The sequence below is a fragment of the Sebastes umbrosus genome, chromosome 1, assembly GCF_015220745.1.
Source record: "Sebastes umbrosus isolate fSebUmb1 chromosome 1, fSebUmb1.pri, whole genome shotgun sequence".
Classification (NCBI taxonomy): Eukaryota; Metazoa; Chordata; class Actinopteri; order Perciformes; family Sebastidae; genus Sebastes; species Sebastes umbrosus.
In genome coordinates, this window is record NC_051269.1 from 26,767,935 (window position 1) to 26,790,901 (window position 22,967).

Below are 22,967 nucleotides of genomic sequence, written 5' to 3' on the forward strand. Positions count from 1 at the left end.
TAATACGTTTTCCAAAAGAACATTCTTTACAGTTGCCTATTCGTGGGTGGTTATTTCTTTATATTATTTTTGTTAATGCACCACTAGGTGGGCTGTCCACTTTACATTATTATCAACTTTGTAACCCTAACTTTAAATGATAAAATGTAGTGTTGCATTAAGCTCATTGACTTAAACTGTTCCACCATATATCTTATTTTGCCTGCAGGGAAGCAGCACAGCAGTGACTTTTCCCGCCTGATTGCCCAGGTTCGGTGTCGCCTAGAGACGACCAGGCAGCCTCGTGTCAAACAGGAAGTCATTGGGGAAGGAGAGGATGCACAGAAATCACACTCTGCAGGTACTGCAACACTCATTAACTTTTTCAAGGAATAAAATATATTCTAGCCACAGGACATTTTTAAGCATTTCCGGGACCCTTCAGCATAAGTTACCTGATCCCCATGGTAACGCCATTGATTGCTTTGTGGCAATTGTTTTATTTTTTTAAAACAATATGCAAAGTCAGCCATGCGATTTAGCTTGACGGGGTTGTTGTGACTCCATGCTGGGTGTGAGCGTAGGAGAGCGAATAAAGTGCATTCAATTTATTGTTCCATCCATATTCACAATGTGACTGCTCTCCATGGTTAGGCACATCAGCCAAGGCCGGATACAGATGTGTCAATAATGGTAATCAGTGTTGGTGTGTTTTCATGCATTTTGAGAACAATTTACCAACAATTTAAGTGCAGAATGACGGAATGTCAGCTGGAAAAAGTTAGGAACCTATGTGTTGGTAATTTATAATAGCACTTGTAGTGTATATATATATATATATATACACTACAAGATGTTTCAGAAAACATTTGAGGAGAGAAATAGGCATAACAGTAACAGAATAATGATTCATATTTGATCAGCACTGCCTAGTTTGACCATTTAATCGGAGATCGCGAGTGATTTACAGCTGCCTCTGTTGAATGAACAGCCAATAGGAACGCTCTCTCTCTGAAATGACCTGTGATTGGCCAAAGTCTCCCGTCAGGGGCTAGATTTTTTTAAAGCCTGAAAACAGAGCCATATAGAGGTGCAGAAGTCTAGTTTTCTCTCAGAACACTTGAATTACAATATGCTGAAAGGTTATTATGGATTTTTTGACCAATGATGCTAAAAATATTCTGCCTACTGCAGGTTTAATTGCCTTAATTAAAAAAGGCACTCACAAAAAGACTGCATGACACTGTCCACTCACTGTGGGAGAGGCTAGCTCTATGTGATAGTCCCAACAGGACCTTAAATCGACTTTTTACCATTGAGAATATATGAAAATCTGGTGTCCAAAGGACACTAGGTTTTCAGGGCCATTCATTTCATGCACATCAGTTTTGACAGGTCATTTCTCCACTGTTTGATTCTCTCATGGTGTCTGACACGATGATATATATTTTCCCCTCCTCCAGATCAAGTTGCAGAATCAAAAAGTTGCTCAGTGATGAAGGTAGAAGATGGAGAATCTGACGCGGAGCCATCTGCAAGAACAATTGAATTGTCATCCAGCCCCGCTTACAGTGACGTTTCCATCAGCAGGTGAGCCCTAGATAATGGACACATCCTGATTCACTTTATAGTAGGTGACACCCTCACAGCTTGTTGTCAAGGGGTCAGTCCTTTTCATGCTAAAGAAAAGAGACATGCTTGTTTTTGACTACTTTACTACAGTTGAATATGTCTAAAGTGTAATTTCACATTGATAATGATAAAAGATGGGTTTGGACCTTGAACGCCTCTCTGATTTGTTTTGAAAAAACAGTGCTTCCTCTTATAACACTTACAATTCATAAATCCTTGTTTAGGATATAGCTGACTATTTTCATTTCAGAAATATGATAGCATTTATTTTTCAAGGCTCTTCTGTGGCATTCGCAGGACAGCATTATATTAAACAATAAACTGGCACATTACAAAATAACTTTCATTGTTTTGGGTAAACATGAAATGACTTGAATTGAATAGACAATGTGAGCTTCCTTGCATGGCGTCTTTTTAATGGCACTACATCCTTGATTAAAAAATGAATGAGGCTCAATCATCACACCACATAGGTATTGGACATTTTCTTTCAGCCTTAATATTCCCCTCCTACAATTCATTCAACTAAATTGTATTGTGCTGTGGCCCTGCAGGGAAATACGTCATGCCTGTTATCGAAAGAGGAATAATAATTAGCTTTTACGTGCGATACAAATGGCACATATTCAATTTAAATGTCGTGGGTTGATTATTCTGAATGTAAATCAGAACATAAGACATTCCAGTTAACATTAGCCGTCCTTTTTTTTGCAATTTTGCATTCAGAAAGCCCAGATTTCCCAACAAAATCATCTGCTTTATTTCAGGTCTTATCTCTAATCAAGTATGAAAGGGCATTCGTGCGAAATCATTCAGGTGTGTAGCCTGAGCTTGAATATAGCTTTGATTATAATTACAAACAGCAAAGATGACTTCTCTAAATAAAGCCTAACAACCAAAAATCTGCATCTGAGACTCAGGAACCTGACGAGCTTCTTCGCCAAACTAATATTATTAGACAACAGAGTGCTGCAGGAGTGAGACAGCCCTTCATTTTTAAAGTTAATCAGAACAGAGGTTTTCGTCCAAACCCCCTTTTGCCTTGTTAGTCCTTATTATAGATGGTGATTTAGCTGTGCTCTTGACACTTTATTTAGCCCTTTATATTTATTCAGCTTGTTATAAGTGAATATTACTGGAATCATTTGTGGCTCACTTTCAAAAGTTGATGTAAGCAGAACAAATTGGATATAGGTGAATATGTAGAATCAAGCCCTGCATCATTCATGTGTCCTGAGAGACTGTCCTTCCTTGTCCGTATATACGCTTTGAGAAGGTCAAGGGAAATTAAGTTGTTGCAGCACATCTGTGTCCATTTCCTCAGGTATTACCAGTTAATGAGTTGCCCTCGGCACAACGCAACTGTGGCAATGAAACCATCTTCAATGTGACATGTGGATGTTACAAGAAATGCAAGTTAAAACTAAAATGCTTCTCTCTAATGAATGGCTACATTCAGCATCTTGCAAACTTTTTTTTATCATAGAATTTTTGATGCTGCTCATGGATGGTGGCTATATAGAAGGACTCTGACTGTTTTCAACCTCCAACGCTAGCTATAAAGAGCTGCATGCAATGAATTGAGGACAAACACACAGTATATTTTATATATATGTACTAAGTACCAACAGTTAAATAAGGACTTATTAAAGTTAAGTTTGCGTTTAAAGCAGAGGGGTGTTAAGAAACAATAGAAATCTTAGTTTTGGGAGCATTTTGAAATGTGACTATCTAGCTGCTGGGCCATGTTTACTCAACATCTGCAGAAATACACTACTGGTATATATATATTTTTATCAGCAGTCTTGATTCAGAAAAGTACAGACTGTAGAAGTGGCCTATGACAATTCTAAAGGGGAAAGCCCAGTGTTTGCTAAAGGTGTGTAAAACCAACAAAACTGTATGCAGAGGCAATGTTAAACTACAGCAGCTCTCAAGGGAAAACCCCCATCTCTCTAGCGGTTATGACAGCTATTTGATTTTGTTTAATTTACTTTGATTAGGACTTTATTGTTCTCTCAAGTCTGAGAGTAAATATGAAACTGGAACACCAGAACAAGTCAATTCTGATCACAAGATGATGAGTCACTTTCCTTTGACGTCTGCTGAAGCCGGTTACGTCATTATTGTGTGTGTTTTTCATATCTGTAAGATTGAATCTGTCCTTGTTAATGTGTATTTTACTGATTCTGAATAGCTGGCTGTGTAACATCAAATCATAGGTCCTCTCTTCCGCACAAACCTTATCTGTCTAGAGATTCATGAGAACTAGCTCCGGTGGCTCAGGGTCAAACGTCAAGTATGTCTCTTAAAATCAGTAGGGATGTCCTAATAACCTGCATGCTGTACATTGAATATCACATTTTGTTTGATAGATGGTGGATCAAAGATCATGTTAGATTGTTTTTCACAACATATCTATTTGTTTCTCTGTATTTTAGTCACGTAAAACCTCAATTTTCCATCCTCTTTTTGACTGATTATTTGTCAGGCCTGGCATAGTGCCAGGCCTGACAAATAATCAGTCAAAAAGAGGATGCTCTAAAACTGCTTTTTATTTTATTCAAGCACAAATAGCATGCAGCAGGGATATGCCCAAGGATGATGGCGCAACCAATTTCTGGTGTATTTTTAACATATTTTGCAATTCGTATGCTGAATTTGCACGACAATCTGCATGTAACTTTCTACTGTGGTTTTGTTATGATGGTGCAGCTCCTTGTTTTATTGGCATGAGTTTTTATCCAGTGCAGTTTGCGTATATCAGTCCCCATTGCAATTCATCTCTCATTCTTTCATGGGCAGAAATCATGTCTTTACATATCCTTTACAAGTAGAATTCATTTTCTTTCATCATTCTCTCTGAAATGTTTATATTCTGTATATAATATAATTTTTTCTGAACTCAACCATTTTTAATTTGCACACTAGGTTTTCTAGACTGAGTGGGTGCAACTAATCACTTTTGACCAATTTATTTTCTTAAATTTTTAAGCCATCAGACCGTGCTCTCTGCTGTTTAAAATCACAATAGTACAAAGATCAGGATGGTGGGGACGTTACTTTCATATGCAAATAAAATAAAAAAGTCGACACATAAGGGATTCAAACGACATCAAAACGTCACACAAACATGTGTGGTTGCTAGGCAACAAAGCCTCATTAACCTTGGTATGCAGAGGTGACAGTAACAGAAGAACTCCAGCCATAAACTATGTTTGTGCCAGGGGAATTTTAAAAACCTGAAGAGTCTATGAGCTTGTGAAATAAAAAAAAAAAAAAAGCTGCAAAACAGCTTCACAATGTTTTGTTATCTGTCATGTGAAAGCCTTTTCATTTGGAGCGCTGACAGAGCATGAATGCTTATGAGAAATGAGACCAGCTTTATAGTACATACAAATGGATACAAATCGATTCAGCACAGCATCCCGTCGTGTGCTTGAGGCATAGGGAGAGAATTGGACGACTCAGTAATGCCAATAGGCTACGTATCCACCCAAAGGTACAGATGTGCTGGGGAATTTTTTTTAATAAAAAACAAAACAAATGCACCATTACCTCTAATTAATAAAAAAAAAAGAAACTCAGCTGTTGCTCAGTTCCACAACATGTAAACAATGGAATTGCTTCTCACTGTAAAATGTTTTTACCAAGCCCATTTAATGCTGTGTTTTTATATTGAGTTGTCACTGAAATACGGGTTTCATATTTACATATTTTTTACTCGTTATAAGTTTGGAAGTTTTGAGAATTCATTTAATTTATAACTCTGCATGCGTTCAACAAAATTTCAAGCTCTATTTTGCCTGGAAAATTAAAAGGCTTACATACTTTTGAACCTATTCCAGTGTTGATTTGGCAAAATGCTTGAACCTGCAGTGGGTAGAATTAGAGCAAATATGATTTAAAAAAATAAGTTATTTTTATAAAACGGTCACTACAGTATATCCTGACAGTAGTGCATGAGGCAGATCATGTGAAAAAAATCATGTTTGTTTTAATAAAAAATATTTCCCAGCACATCTATAGCTTTGGGTGGATACATAGCCTAATGGCATTACTAAGTCGTCCAATCTCTCCCTATGCCTCAAGCACACTCAAGCACACAACGGGATGCTGTGCTGAATTGATTTGTATCAATTTGTATGTACTGTAAAGCTGGTCTCATTTCTCATAAGCATTCATGCTCTGTCAGCGCTCCAAATGAAAAGGCTTCCACATGACAGATAACAAAATATGGGGAAGTTGTTCTGCGAGTGATTGACAGTTACCTCCAATAGGAACGCTTTCTCTCTCTGAAATGACCTGTGATTGGCCAAAGTCTCCCGTCACTTGAATTACAATATGCTGAAAGGTTATTATATAATTTTTGCCCAATGATGCCAAAAAAAATATTCTGCCTAATTGCCCAATTTCATATGTATTCTTGCTCTAAATGGCAAAGGTGCGAATATCTTACAATGTTGGGAGTATGGGGGGAAATGCACAGGTGGTGAACTGCAGAGGCAGTTTAAAACTAACTTCCAGATCTCACTGACGGACAGCATGAGACAGTTCTGCTCTTTATATATGTGTCGTGACATTTTATGAAGTGTTATTCTGAGGCAACCTCACAAAACTAAAGCCCTTTCGTAGTGTGAGAAACACAATATCTAGTTTTTACTCCTTTTGAAGTAACATACCTGGCCATACATTCTTTTAGCCTTTTGTTTATCTTGTCCGTGGCATGGCTGACAGTCGGGTGTGTATGATGTGTAATACAGTGAAAACATCCCAGGTATCATTCATAGTTTGCAGAGCATAAGGGCTCACTTTCAGGGCTGTTACTTGATACAAACCGGTGCACTAAGATTGTTTATTGAAACAGCAAATACCTTATATCAGTAAAACTGTGTAAATAACATGTTCTCCCTTTCTTTCTCTCCTCTCCCTCTTTCTCCCATTACAGCTCTATTTCAGACATTTTTGGTCCTGAGCCTGCCAGAAACCCTGAGTAAGTGATTCTGCTTTCATTGCTACTGTCAAGTAAAATCATGTCATTTTCGTTTTTTACTGTGCTAGGAATGCCACGCAATCTATTCGCCATTAAAAGCACGTTTGTGTTGAAGCATTGATCGGATGTCAACACACTGTTACTGTCAAGATTGTCACGACAGAGAAAATTCACACACAAGTTACATTAGTTTCACATTTAAGAAAAGCAATTTTAAGTGGAATTTCAAATACTTGAATATAGACTTTAAAAATCTTTAAAAAGTGAAATGAAGACATTTTAGTTTTAGATCTGTTAGTGAGGAGCATAGTATTTGAAACCAGTTCTTCTAAGCTCAGTTTGAACATGAACAATGTTCAAATATCCTGTGACCTGACATTGTAAGTACTGTATTTATACAAGACCAGAGAGCAGAGTTAATGAGGCAGTTCTCGTAGTAGAGCCTTATAGATAAATAACATACATACTCCCTTCTAGCAGTTAAAAATGACTCTCCCACTTTTTCATAAAAGACACAATGGTGAGTGAGGAATCTATCACTGGGGACAAAGAGCAGTGCACTGTGATACACAGAGTCAAGAGGCTTTAAGAGGCTGATCAAGAGCAGACATAATTGTACAATGGTCTTCCGACTAGCAAAAGAGAAGCATGTTATTTGTTGCCATACAAAAATCCAATTCTGACCTTCAGTTTCCTTATCAGGGATTCAACATATGTCTTTAAAGTGAGTCTAGATAGATCCCATAGAGCAGGCGCAGTAGCGCTTCCTTTAACCCCGCATCCCAGTACTCACTCCAGCCGCGGTCTGGGTCTCATTCACATGAACGGAGGAAGGGAAACATCTCTGGATTCGGCTATTAGTGCATTTTACAAGTTTTAGGACCTACTGATTTAAATAAGGGCTATTAGAGTGTTCATACTGGGAAGGTGATTTACCTCAAAAAATAATCATCTGCTGAGTTACAGATGTGTCTTTCCCAATGTAAGTCTATGGGAAAAAGTATTTTTGGGCCCAATGGCATCACGTGACGGACACGGAAGTTGTAGTACCGCCGTTTGGCCACTACGAAAATTTGCTTCTAAGCCTGGCGCTCTACCTGGGGGCTTGCTAGTATCCAGCCAGATTCCCAAGTATTTATAACACTCAACAATTTAAATGTGAGAAGAACCCTGTAGAGTATGGATTATTACATGTCAAGGGCCATTTTTATGCTTCCGCGCCAGCGACAGCCATGGCAGCATTATGTTTTCGGGTTGTCGGTCCGTTCTTCTGTATATCATCGTCCGTACGTAGGTACGCTTTGAGGGAATTTCCTCAAATTTGATTTTGGTGGTCAAAGGTCAAGGTCACTGTGACCTCACAAAACACTTTTTTGGCCGTAACTCAAGACTTCTTTTGACAATTTCACACGAATGTCTAACAGGATAAAATGATGCCATTTTGGACCGACATGGATGTAAACTGCATCTTGACTGGTTGGCGGAGGCATTAATCCTAGTCTGGCGTTGATGTACGTGAAGATTCTACTTGAAAATATTATTTTTCTATCCAGCGGTCAGTGTAAAAAGTCAAAGGATTATATTTAGACTGTTTTGTTAGAGTAAGTAAGTAAGTATCTCTAGCACAGACGGGGAAATTACTCCCTGTTCTAGCTGTGACTTGCAGGTGAAATGAATGTCTAGATAGGTGTAACATTTAAAAGGGTATTTATGTGAATTTTTGGATATTTTCAAAATCTGGATCTCGTAGAAATAATGCCTCGACATTCCTCCCCTGTCATTGCTTTTAGCCAAGCCTACTACTGCTATGTTGAGAGGCACTTAATTGTGGCCCGCAAGCCACAATAAAACGAGAAGAGCAGTTAAGCCTTGCAGTACTGCCAGTGCCTGCTCCAATACATGTTTCTTTTCACTCACAGCTTAAGGTTGGACGGGTTGTCCCTGGTCTCCTCTGTGAACATCATGTAATATAATGCTTTCCCTTGAGTTTGGGAACTTTACTTGTTATCAGGGTAGCAAGATAGCAACCCTTTTCAACAAATTGTTGGCAAATAGTGGACATTTTGTTCTCGTAGTTAGTGTCCCTGGGCTCTTGGTGGTTGTTTAGACAACTTACCATGCCAGGAAAGATAATTTCATCCAATTAAACTGTTTTTCAGCGTTATGTCAGCAATAAATCTAATTGTCCAGGGGTGAAGGTGATCATATTTCAAACCAATTATAGCTATGACAAATGGGCTGCATATTGAGTCTTAGTATTAGTGAAGGCTGATTTCTGTATTCAGTTTTATTCTCTTTATTTCCTCGATCATTTTGATAATGGGCTGTTATTGCTGTCATCTCTGTCAAATTATTTTGACAGTGCAATAAGACAGCAACACATAGCTCTTCACCCCGGAGGACTCACACAAACAACTGCACTGACCCGGTGAACTGAAGACAGAGGGTCATTCCGGTGTCTCGTTTCCTTGGCAGCATTGCATCTTCTCTCCCTCTCTTTTTTGCTAATGGTGTAGCCTCGTGCTTCTAATCTAACCTCTGTCATCGGTAGGTCAAGTACAAGTAACAAACTAAAGTAAATGATTATAAATGCATTTTAGCATGACACCATGTCCTCCTCTGGTTCACACTGTGCCCACTTAGTTTTTTTATAATACGGAACGATGCAGATAGAAATTTAAAGAGAGAATATTTTCACACTACGTGCATGCAAGAGCTTTCATCTTAACTAGGCCTGTCAATCGATGAACATTGTCGCGAGTAATTGCGATAAATCACATTATTGTCCATGGTTAATCGTGATTAATTGCATGATTGTCCATAGTTAATCGCAATTAATCGCACTTTTTTGATCTGTTCAAAATGTACATTAGAGATTTGACAAGTATTCAACATGGGAGTGGGAAAATATGCTTGTTTTATGCAAATGTATGTACACATTTATTATTGGAAATCAATTACCAACACAAAACAATGACAGATATTGTCCAGAAACCCTCACAGGTACTGCATTTAGCATAAAGAAATATGCTCAAATCATAACATGGCAAACTGCAGCCCAACAGGCAACAACAGCTGTCAGTGTGCTGACATGATTATGACTTGTCCCAAACTGTATGTGATTATAATAAAGTGGGCATGTCTGTAAAGGGTAGATTTGTGGGTACCCATAGAACCCATTTTCATTCACATATCTTGAGGTCAGAGGTCAAGGGACCCCTTTGAAAATGACAGTTTTTCCTCGCCAAAGCGTTATTGAGGCTCCGTCGTGACGAGCTAGTATGACGTAGTTGGTATCAATTCCTTAGGTTTTCTAGTTTCAAATGATGCCAGTATCTTCACTCTAGCTGTAAAATTGAGCCCGAAGCAATTTAAAAATCGCAAGTTACGTTAATGCGTTAAAGTCATTAGTGCCGTTAAAACTAATTTGCGTTAACGCGTTATCATGGCGTTAACTTTAACAGCCCTAATCTTAACGCATTAAACACTGCAGTCCATACTCTTTTTTTCATTCATCAAACAATGCTGCCTAAGATATGTTTTTCTGCGGCACGTTACAGTTTAAATTAAATGTTGTCATTGTACAGTGCTGTATGATGATACGTTAACACACCGGGAAAATCTGTTTCAAGGATATTTCACACATACTGTCACACTACTGACAAAATAACATCAGCACGGACATCTGCAGACTTTGCTCTTCTTCTCTTTCTGAATGACCTTGAGGCAAAGTCCTAACCTGCCAGTATTCATTCCTAATGTCATCCCTCCACACGGCACTCACTCTGTATATAGTCATAGCACACCAGCAGTACTGTTGGGCCTCATCAACTCAATGGGCAGACGCCAAGTCTGTGCTTGTAACTAGTGTGAAAGTTCATTTTCTTTCCATCAGGCAAGGCTTTATCTCCATCCTCCTGCCTTTGTCAGACTCTGGCAATGATGATGAATTTAACTGTTGATTGTTTTAGTCCTGATCCACACTTTGCACAAAGGCCAACAGCCTGCTTACAAGTAATCCTCTCTACTTAGTTGTCTCCCCATCCCTCCCCACACGTGGACTTCTGACCCAAATTCCAGCGCTGGAATTTTGTTTTTCCAGTCAAGATAAAGAGGCAGAGGACCTTGTCACTGGCTGGAGGGTGATATACATCTGTAGTATAATCAGCTAAAGAGAGCCCTTCATGTGAAGCTGTAAGTGGTTCCACATGGAAGATACTGCGGTTTCATGTTATCTGAACATTTCTTACGGTGGAGATGTCAGTGTCCACCAACACTACATGCTGAGCTTAGGAGCCCACCGAGGCTCACACGGTAGCAAGAAATATTGATGTGGCAGTAGGTAATCCATAAGGGGAAAACAGCTTATTTAGAGGCATTGAGCACTCGGTCCAGATGTGTTCCCCTGACAACAGTGAGGTTTCTCTCAGAATAAAAGCAGAGAATTGTAATGTAGTGTATTTTCTTGTTATACCAACTGAATGCAAAGCACAGAATAAATGGTCTCAGAAAAATCAATATAATACTCTGTGCACCATCTTCCAACTGTAGCATTAATGTAAAAGAAAAACCTTGTTTACTTTAAAGGTGCTGAATGCGAAATTCCAAGCATATCTATTGCCTTTCAGCTGCGGCCATGAGCTGGCCAGGTAGACATTACTCCACTATATCTTCACATAGCAAATAGTTGTTCGCTGCTATATGAATGCTCTGGATGTTGAATAGAGAAATGTAAGAAGATTGGGTTCAGTGTGCCAGTAAGGTGCATTGCATTTAATGCATTACTTTTTTAAACAGGCCAGATTTGAAATACAGTGAAGTGCCAAGGGGCCGGACATTTACATTTCCTATGTGTGATCTGCAAAGCTAGGAATTTAAATGTGAAAACAATACACCTTTTTAATCTTAGTAGATTTATGTTTTGATAAATACAATGTTGAATTTAATGATAATTTTTATAATTTAATGATCAAAGGGCCGGTTTGAGGTTGTTAAAGGGCCAGATTCGGCCCACGGGTCGCCAACTGAATAGGTCTGTTCTATCAGTACAGTATTTTGAAAAGATCTTCTGTTCACCTTTCTGTTCACAGGGGTGCCTAGTAGTTAAGGAAATGGATATGTGTCGTGATAATCATATTTTTCACTTTATACATTTTCAAAATTGCACGATGTAAAAAAATGTTTATTCAAATTACATTGTGTTATAGTGAAAAGAACAGCCTATGTTTCCCAGAGTTGTATGCACAGTAGTCTCATTCTGTGCAGAAAGACCAATCAAATCATTAAAGTGTGAGTTGATTAATATAAACGCAAAGTGTCTGCCCATCTTAAGTTGACTTCATTTTGTCAAACAGTTGACTTTGCGCATCTCTGAAGGAGAATAAGTCCCAAAATGGGAACGTTTTGTTTGTCACGGTGCTGGGAGGACAGGCCCAAAGAGCTTTGTGTTAGCATAAACGTTGATCTTTGTTAATTGGACACACAAGGTTATATCTAAGTGATTATTACCGGTGTGAGCAACCACTTAGTCCATTGTAATGCATTTTTGCTGGGAGGGGCGCCAAACACCCCGTTGCTCAAGATAGAGTCAAAATATATTTTCATTCATTTCAGCAGCATGATAATCAACTATATGAATACACTCAGCCTATGCACCTGCCTCCATTTCCTGTCAGTTGATTGCAGTCTGCAGAATTTATAGTTCCACAAAGTAAAGGGGCTTTGGTGTTAATCGACTGTATGAACTGTTAGTTACATAGAAGGCAGCTGCTGGCAATCATTTTAACTTCTCATTTTACCACATACATTATGACTATTTTAGAGGCCTTGATGGACTCGGTCCCCCGGAATGGTAATGGTTCAAGTAGTAATCACGTTGGCAGATGCCTGACCAAAAGACTTCAACTTAGAAGTGATTTAATTGTAAGGTTCTCCCTGCCGTCTCAAATGTGTGTTTTCTCAACACACACACCCAGGTGTGTTGGTGGATGGCAGGAGAGAAGAAGGCCATTTTAAGAAGACTAGAGAGATTAATTGAAATAAAGCGTGATCTTTATGGCTCTGGGGATCGGAGCTGATGCATATTCCATAAATTAATATTGTGGTTGGTAGGTAATTTACTGCTGGAAGTTTTTTGGTATTAATTAAGTGTGTGCCGAAATCAAGCAGCTGGTGTACAGTAAATGTATATTATATAACAGCAGTTTACTAATTATACCACCTGAAAGCTGCAGTGGGTAGCAATTATGATTAAAACAAGTTTTTTTTATAAAACGGTATTTGGTTGCACATAACAATAAGACAGACAACATAGATGAATGAAACCTGACTCATAAAATATATTTAAAAAAGAAATCCAAGTTTTAAAATTAAACATTAATAACAAAACAAACACAAAACACAACATCTCTGACTAAGTTGCATTTTGTGTTTTTTTTCTGTAGTTTGGAGTCTATTTTATCTTTTCCTTATGAAGTAGCACTTCTATATACACATCTTCTTTGGCATCAGTGTTTCCTCCTTTTTGTACATTTGATAACATGTTCACATCTGTGTTCCCAAGCAGCTCAAAAACAACTTCTGTCAGTACTTTGATAGATCAGTGTGGCTGCCAAGTTTCATGAAACAAGGCAAAAGGAAACACAACGCGCTGATATAACAAAACTTTTTTTAAAACGTTTTTTGAAATAAATTTAACTTTGGTTAAAAACAAGTGAATACATCTTACCTTCTAGCACTAATAGCAGCTTGACTATGAAATACTCAACACAATGTTCTTACTTTGGGTATCCGAAGCTTTCGGCCTCATCTCGAAGCTGTCTTCAGTGGACATAGTCCCTCAGTTTAGCCATAAACTAAACCATCTCCATGAGTTGTCATTGACTAGTGTTACTCCATTAGGAAAGCTCTTTTCTTGCATGTCCCTAAAGGGGATTTGTGATGACAAATTAAGTAGTTGTTAGTACTAAATGAGGATCAATATCAGGTTTCAAATCACTGTAAGAAACCATCAATTGATGTTTATTGGAATATAAAATAGACCCAACTGACTGTCATAGCTGAAAATAAACATTCAAAGGAGAAAAACAAACCGTGTTAGCAGACTTCATCATCACAGCACCTGTGATGAAATACTTGAAATCTCAAGTTCAATGTCATTTTGTAAATGATTTATAGTCTTTAAAGCTTCAGTGGGTAGAATTGAAGCAAATATGATTTAAAAAAAAGTTATTTTTATAAAACGGTAGTAGTGCGTGAGACAGGTAGTCTGAGAAAAAATCATGTTCCTCTGTGTCCTGCGGTGTCATCTTGTAGTGTACTGTTTAGCTGTAAAATTAGAAAGTGTGCTCCGGCTGGTGGGCGGTGCTTGGTATTTCCTCAACTGATCTCAACATGGCTGCCGGGTCACAAACCTTCTCATTTTACAGGTAAACAGTACACTACAAGATGTTTCTGAAAACATTTGAGGTGAGAAATAGGCATTACTGGAACAGAATATTGATTCATATTTGATCAGCGCTGCCTAGTTTGACCGTTTGATCGGAGTTTGCGAGTGATTGACAGCTGCCTCTGTTGAATGAACAGCCAATAGGAACGCTTTCTCTCTCTGAAATGACCTGTGATTGGCCAAAGTCTCCGCCATGAGGAGGTGCAGCAGTCTAGTTATCTCTGAGAACACTTGAATTACAAAATACTGAAAGGTCATTATGGAGTTTTTGCCCATTGATGCCAAAAACATTTTGCTTACTGCCACTTTAATCACCTTTAATTTAATTTTGCATATTTCTATTCTCCTCCATTCACAAAAGACTAAAAGGTCTCTAAAAATGTTCTTTCATAGAGACACGGAGAGGACATCAGTCCAAAAGCGAACGTCCAGCACGAGAGGAGACGACGCAGCTTCATCGCTCGTCAGCGGAAAACGACGGCGGAAAACGTAAGGAGAGATGGAGGAAAACATCTCACCTACCAAATCAATACCAATAAACTGTTGACTGACCTCCAGGCACAACAAGAAGTGATCCTTATGTACATTCCTGATTTCCTGAAGTTGCACTGTTTACAGCGTGTGTCATGGTATGAATACATGTTTAGTATTTTAATATACTTTGTGGTCTTGTGATCCATGAGGATCTGTGGCCCACACAATTTCATCATGTTACTCCAGGGGTAATCGGACTATAAAAACAATACTTGAATCTATTAGTTTGGTAAAGATTTAGTTTCTATGTTTAAATATTAAATGTTTGTTTGTTTTTGTTTAAAAGTAGACATAAGCATGTAGAATGTAATTTCTCGTAGCTAGTGTCAATAGCATAATTATTATTGTAATTTTAATCCACACATATTGTTTTTTTTATGTATTTTCTTTTTTTTTCTTAATTATTTTCTTAATCAAAATATTTTCCTGATTACATGTTTTAAGGTTCATTTTAATATGCAGATTAAATTGAAATAAACCTTAAGCGGCATTCAGTAGTTTTGCATTTGAACACTTTTTGGGTTACATAATCGATTTCAACATCAGCTGCCCGTGTCATCACAAATACATGTTGACATTTTTGTACCCTGTGTGCAAAGCTCAACTTTTGGACTTTGTTGCTGTGGTGTAACTATTGAATTAGCAGCTGTATAAATGATCTCCAAAAATGTGTAAAAATGCAATTATCTTTTTTCCACCAAATAGCTGGATGTCTGTCTGTTTGCTAACATATCACCTCCATCTTCAAATTTTTCCCTTCCGATATTTCAGCCAACTCAGATTAGGAGCTCAGTCACATGGGATTCCGCTGTCATTTGCAATTTCAAAGCATGCACCAAATCTGTAGCTTTCAAATTGATTGTTTTCTTTGAAAGAGAAGTAACCGAGGTCAGTTTAATTCAAGAAACCCAATGCATGTGGAAACCCCAGGTCAAAGCAAGCCAGAGTGTAAACACTTAAGGAGGGGGGCGCTGGTGTTTATGTATACGTGCATGGGAGAGTGAACGGGAACACATTTGGGAGCCGGCTCTTGATTGAAAACAGAGCTCGCCTGGAGCCTGCAGTCCGAAACACAGTGCTCCTGACTCTCCCCTCAGACAAAGCAGGGACACACTGACAGGCATCGCTGGACTCAAAACAATGTGACATGCTCATTAATACCTCCGAGCCCATTGCACGCTTTCTCCATTCCTATACCATGATGCTGTTTCTCTCTGGTTTAATTAGCAGGCACTCTTGCCTGAAACCACAGGAGAGGTTTGAGTGGCTCCTGATGCCTGCCTCCATTTGGGATGCAGTGAAGCAGGCAGTGAGATCACTCATTCCATACACACCGATCTACAGGGACTGCACCCTTTCAGTAGGAATCACAGTCACCTTATTTGTCTGGGTGGTATTTATCATCTGTCTAATGCAAGGTGAAACAGAATTTAAATCTCAGAAGTCATGACGTCGCTCCCCCCCTGGTCCCAAACTACATTTGCTCATATTCCAAATGCCATGCACAGCCGTGACAGCCTCTTGTAACCGTCCAAACCCCCTAAGAAAGGATAACTAATCTGAATGTCATGGTGGGGGATCAGAAGTCAGAGTAGCAGACCTACAGGGGCTCCTTTGCCCTCAGGACTGAGTGTTCTGCATGAACTTCTCTGCCCCCGACCACAGCTCGCATTAAGCTCAGAGGACCGAATGGCAGCCGTGTTAACAGCCCTCCTCTGCTTAAATGTTTTTGTTCCCTTAAAACAGTTGAAAGCTTCTGCCAATGGAGTGACTAATTTCTCTTGATCCAGGAATTACCCAGAGGCAAGCTTGAAGGGGTGCCCACAGTAATAAGGAAATGTCCATTTGTTAGTGTTGGATGGATGAGTTTTATTTGACCACAGACTTTTTTTTAAATTAGTTTCAGGAATATTGGCAGCACAGTTACCTGGAAAGAGACTCATTATTGTAGTCTGCTGCATCAGTTGGTTTTTGTATGCATTGTCATACCAGTGGATTCTATTTTATAATTTACATTTAATTTATTTGATTGCACAAAACAATAAGACAGACAACATGGATGAATGAAACCTGACTCGTAAAATATATTTAAAAAAAGCAATCCAAGTTTTATAATTAAACATTAATAACAAAACAAACACAACATCTATGACCAAGTTGTGTTTTTTTCTGTAGTTTGGAGTCTATTTTATCTTTTCCTTATGAAGTAGCACATCTATAAACACATCTTCTTTGGCATCAGTGTTTCCTCCTTTTTGTACATTTGTACAATTTTCACATCTGTGTTCCCAAGCAGCTCAAAAACAACTTCTGTCAGTACTTTGATAGATCAGTGTGGCTGCCAAGTTTCTTAAAACAAGGCAAAAGGGTTTTTGAAATAAATTTAACTTTGGTTAAAAACAAGTGAATACATCTCACCTTACAGCACTAATAGCAGCTTGACTATGAAATACTCAACACAATGTTCTTACTTTGGGTTTCCGAAGCTTTCGACCTAATTTCGAAGCTGTCTTCAGTGGACATAGTCCCTCAGTTTAGCCATAAACTAAACCATCTCCATGAGTTGTCATGGACTAGTGTTACTGCTTCAGGAAAGCTCTTTTTGTTGCATGTCCCTAAAGGGGATTTGTGATGACAAATTAAGTACTTGAGGATCAATTTCAGGTTTCAAATCACTGTAAGAAACCATCAATTGATGTTTATTGGTATATAAAATAGACCCAACTGACTTATAGCTGAAAATAAACGTTCAAAGGAGAAAAACAAGCCGTGTTAGCAAGCAGACTTGTACTTATACTTTTACTTTCACAGCACCTATGATGAAATACTTGAAATCTCAAGTTCAATGTAATATTGTAAATGATTTTTAGTCTTTAAAGCAGCAGTAGGTAGAAATGCAGCAAATATGATTAAAAAAAGTTATTTTTATAAAACGGTCACTATATCCTGACAGTAGTGCATGAGACAGGTAATCTGAAAAAAATCATGTGCCTCTGTGTCCTCCGGTGCTCCTAATGGCATCTGCAAGATTTCACAGACCGAAGGAAAACAACCAATCAGAGCCGAGCTGGAGCCTGCCGTCTCTGAGCAGCTGTCAATCACTCACGAACTCCGATCAAACGGTCAAACTAGGCAGCGCTGATCAAATATGAATCAATATTCTGTTACTGTTATGCTTATTTCATTATTATTTATTTGTATTTATTATTATTATCATATTTATTTATTCTCTATTTCTAAAATGAAGTTTGTGACCCGGCAGCCATGTTGAGATCTGTCGAGGAAATACCAAGCACCGCCCACCAGCTGGAGCACAGCCAATAGGAACGCTCTCTCTGAAGTGACCTGTGATTAGTTTTTTTTTTAAGCCTGAAAACAGAGCCATGAGGAGGTGCAGAAGTCTGGTTTTCTCTCAGGACACTAAAAATATTCTGCCCTCTGACACTTTAAGTCTTGGGCTGAGCCTAATATATGGAACAAATGTCTTGGAGATGTTTTTGGTGCATGCTTTGCAAAGGTCATCAACAAGTCAAATCACATGATAGAGCGACATGGGTTTGTCCGGGTAACAATGACCATAAGCTGATCTGGTGAAATGTGTCTTTCTGCATTTCTTGCTGTATTGTTCTCTATTGTAAAGTTGCATCCTTGTCCCCAGACATCAGCAAAGATGTTTCGTGATTAAAATGTTACCATAATGGATAGGAATGATGACCTAACCTACAAAAACAAGATCCAGGCTGTGAAATGAAAGGAATTTTCCATTTAGAGATTCATGTTCAGGTTGCTGATTACATTAGTGCCGCAGTATTACTTTTAAACTTGTGACACATCCAAGCCTTCGTTTTGTAGAAAGATCTAATCTGGTCAAGATGAGAGGCCGTGTCTCTTTTCCTTCAAACTTATTGAACTTTGGTTACATGATAATTATTTAGTTTAGTATGAAATATCATTTAATTTGAGTGGTTCACGTAAAGCAGTAATTACCAACAACAGATCTGTGATTGTTTTCTTCTTTGCAATCAAAAAGGAAATGATTGAGACGCATGCAATTATCTACCTTGTCAGAAGAAACACCCGCGGCATCGGCAAGTTCACAATAGACTCAAAGACACAGTAGGAGACAAAGATAAAGTAGTGTTCATAGGGACGAGCCAAACTTTAAATCTCCTCAGTATGTGTCCATAATAAGCACTAGCAGACGAGTTATTTGGGAGAGTGAATTGATCTGTTTACATTCCCGTTTCTAACTGTATTTTTATATTTTCTTTGACATCTCATTATTTTGGAAGGACCCACAGTGCCGCTAGTTTGCTGACTTTGGCCATTATTGAACTTCTTGGCTGCTCCAAGCATCCTTGAAGAGTTCTAAAAAAATGTTGAAGATCTGTTTTACCACTAAAATTACATTGATATGCAGGACACTTTCACGCTTAACATCATACCTGCTTTAATTTTTGCCATTGGTAACTTTAATGAACGTCATTGAAAGGATGCAAAGCAATGAAAGACCTTAAGAACGCTCCTGAGAGTGCTTTCCCTTTTGTTAAGAGTGTGAGCTGTTTAATAGAGAGACGCCAGTCCTGTTCAATCCCTCATTTCCTTGTCTAGAACAACAATAGCATTTTTACGATTTAACACGTTGCTGATGAAAGGATAAAAAAGAGTGACAGACTGAATTACAGACATTTACAGTACAGAATATTTTTTTTCAGACAGGCCTATTCTTCAATATAATAAACTATGGATACAGCGCAGAGTTATTTGCAACTGCAATTATCATTAGCCAGAAAGAAAAATTATAAGAGGCTTGCTTTTTGTAGCTTTTTGAATCAGCTAAAAGCCCAGAAACAGTTTATCTGTGCAGTAAACATAAATAATATGTACTTTCATTCAAGGATGTTTGTTTTATAATGGATTCTAAAGCTGAGAGATTTAAGAAATTACTGGCGTCTTTCTGTCAAAGCTCAATAAGTTTCTGATTTGATTGATTTAAGGTATGTTAAACGTTGTAAGACAACTGCACAGCGTATTGCATTAAGATAAAGGTTATAGAGAATCTGAGAACGTTTTAGACAACGTGTGTCCACACCAGTGTTGTAGTCTAGACCAGTGGTTCTCAAGGACCCCTAAATTGATACACATTAGGTCATGGGCGCCCATTTCATACTATTTTGCTTTAGGGACCTCCATCTGAAAATATTTTGGTTGTTACATATGATTAAATCCATAGTTGTCAACTACAGTTGAGGAGATAACTGAGAAAAAGGAAAGCTGTGATCAGAATAGTCACTCGTATGACTCTTACTCACATTGGGCTCACTCTATAGTGAATTAAATAGTGGAAATAAACTATTCCCCATTTTTCTGGGGACGCACTGGAACTCCCTCAAGACCCTTGGTTGAGAACCACTGGTCTAGACCAACTAAACTGAGACCAAGTCATGACCAAGACCAGAGTGTATCAAGATCGAGACAAGACCAAGACTTTGAGGGGTTGAGACCAAGTGGAGACCAAGACCAAGGCCGGGCGAGACAAAGTCAAGACAAGACCAGACCAGTGCGAGTCCCACACACATATAATGTAGAACATGCATCTGTGTTTCTAAGTGCCGATAAAAGTTCGACGTGGTCCCAGCCGTCTCAGTCAGCGTTGTACTGCAGAACTTACATACTGCTGCGTGTTTCCTTTTGGATGCTGTTTTCCAGATGAACTCTTTGTGGTTCAGGTAGCCAAATTGTATTGTCTCCTGTTTCCGGCGTTTCCTGGAGTGCATGTGAAAAAATTCACATTAGAGATGAGTGAAGTTATTTGTTGCATTTGAAGCAGGATTTTTTCCATCCAATCACACTAATGATGTTAACAAATAAATCAGACAATGCCCAGGCAATTTAATGATATCCCCGCATTTCTTGTCTTGACCAGTCTTGAAATAAAATCCTGCGTCCTCTCTGTGTGAGACCGAGACAAGACCAAGTAAAAATGTGGTCGATTCCAAGACGAGACCTTCAAGAAGTGGTCTTGAGACCGATCTCGAGGACTACAACACTGGTCAACACAGCCTTGTAATCTCAGCCTAAACTGTTTCGACGTGGTCGCCAAGTCGAAGGATATGAGTTTTTGAAAATCCTTTCATCAGTTGAATTTCATTTTTACAGTTTGATGTAAAACAGTCATTGCATCTTAAATCTGTGCATTTCATTACCGAACCAGATGGGTGAATGGCAATTTAATTAATTGTTCCCAATAGAGGACAATGCCATCAGTGGTGCAATTACAATGCAGGCATGTTGAAATGATTTAATGCGGGCTGACAGATGCTGGAATCAAATAAAATGCTGTGAAAATACATAATGTGTCCATGATATGGTGAATTCATGCCTTTCAGCGCAGATGCACACATTAATCTAAAGTGCCTATTAACATAAAGTATCACGATGCCGTACTGTAACTATACGCGGCTAAAACATACTACTTATAAATGCCTGTACGAGTTAAACAGAGTGTAAACACCTGACTTGGAAACATTTAGCTCTACTTTATATTCAGGCTTGTTTGTGTCGATTTGAACAGATGCTCCACTTAGTTTCCTGTATCAATAGTACGGTGTCATGTTCAGAGATTCGTGGCGGGGTTTTGCATCAAAATGGCTTTTGTACCGCTGAAAGCATTGTAATAGAAATTTGCATAAATACACCAGAGGATCCTTCATACTAAAGTGTGATTATGTGGAGAGATAACAAAAACAAAAATCCTCCGTAGATGTTCAGAGTGATTCCTTTGAGTTAATTTAAATGATCTTTGGCATTTGTGTTTATCCTACACAGGGATTCATTTAGCGTTAGACGTGGTTTGATTTTTAATAAGGCTTCTTAATGCAAAAGTAAGTTCAGCACCGAGATAAAGCATTGTAGGACTCACTGAATGCCAAACTGTGATATTACATCACCCAACTAATCTTAATTTTGTTAAATAGATTTATGTCACTGACATCATTAACGTTTTTTCTTGGCAATTAAAACAATCTTGTAGTTTATCCAAGCCCTGCTCGTATATTTTTTGGAGGCAATGTACTGTATCTGCTGAATAGTTGTGTGATTTTTTTTTTAGTGTGTGTGTCTGTGCCCAGAGACTAATTTCCCCTCTGGGAGAAGTCAAAGTTTGCTGAATTGAATTACAAAGCCATATTTTCTTTATGGCTTCTTTGACTTTGAGAGACATGAATGGGTCGCTCAGCAGCCGGCTGCCTGATGACTCGAGAGACCTTTTTTTTTCTTTTGGCTGGAAAAGTGAACACAAACATCTTGCATCACTCAAGTGTCATGAACCTCCCTGCGGAGAAAAGCAAGCAAAAGGAGACGTTTCAGAGATCAATAGACTATCAACACAGAACACCTCCCTTTGATGTATCTATGCCTGGGGTGTAGTAGTAGTAGAGCATGACCCCCACATTTAAATCCACAGTTTAGTGTGTTTTTATGTTTTTAACTACCAATACAGTCTCAACAATTCTTCTACCACAAGAACATTTTTTACTTTTAATGTTGTCTTCTAGGACAGCAGCTCTCTGTCGGTGCTTGTTACCATGTATAATATCATGTTGAGAGACTTCCGCAGAAGAAGGCGTGCCACCGGCTAATCAGGCAGACGAGAGGTTAATTAGAGGTGAAACACATTTTCATTAAAGTCTCTTTTTTAATCATTGAACCATGATCAGTTTTTACTCCTTATAATTATGAATACTTTTGAAATGAGCTTCCCCTCATGAATTGAATCGTACAGTGCATGAAACCCTGTCTGCTCTCAGACGAGTGAAGGAAAAATCTATCAAGTGCACTCACAGCTCTTCATTAATAAGACATTGCTGTCCTGTGAAATGTATCTCCACACGTCTGGGTTTTTAAACGGTTCATTTATCTGAAAGGGAAAGTGCGCTCATTTTATAAATCAAAGTCTATTTATAGGTCTTGGGCAGTGCGAATAAATCAAGTGATGTCATTTGAGTCAGCGTTGGTTGTAGCTGAAGACTACAAGTTTGAAAATGAAAAAAAGAAATCTGTGTGTGGTGTTAGAAAGACGTGAGCTTACCAGACCTCTGTGGCCCGCTGCTCATCTCTGATTGAGGATAACAGCTCGAGGCTACATTAGCTGCAACTAGCAGAACCATGGATTTATAAAGAGAACTGGATACAGCGTTGGAGGCAGGCTCCCGTTCATTCCTATGAGAGTTGCTCAGTGGCGCATGAAGCCGAAATGGCTCGACTGCCGAGTGATAAAGTACCCGGATCATCCGGCGATCTTCCTCATCCATTGGGCCCATAGAGCAGACGCTGTAGCGTTTCCTTTAACTCCGCCTCCCAGCCCTCGCTCCAGCTGCAGTC

General features: G+C 38.7%; 1 protein-coding gene across 1 annotated transcript in view; it reads left to right on the top strand.

Moving 5' to 3' along the window:
* rad18 (RAD18 E3 ubiquitin protein ligase) overlaps window positions 1-15,075 on the top strand; it is a 35,222-nt gene extending 20,147 nt beyond the window's left edge. The window contains exons 10-13 of the mRNA XM_037784035.1: window positions 209-340; window positions 1,443-1,569; window positions 6,560-6,604; window positions 14,445-15,075. Of these exons, the coding sequence (XP_037639963.1) occupies window positions 209-340; window positions 1,443-1,569; window positions 6,560-6,604; window positions 14,445-14,544 (404 nt within the window). The 3' untranslated portion in view covers window positions 14,545-15,075. The remainder of the gene's footprint in view (window positions 1-208; window positions 341-1,442; window positions 1,570-6,559; window positions 6,605-14,444) is intronic.
* The last annotated feature ends 7,892 nt before the right edge of the window (window positions 15,076-22,967 follow it).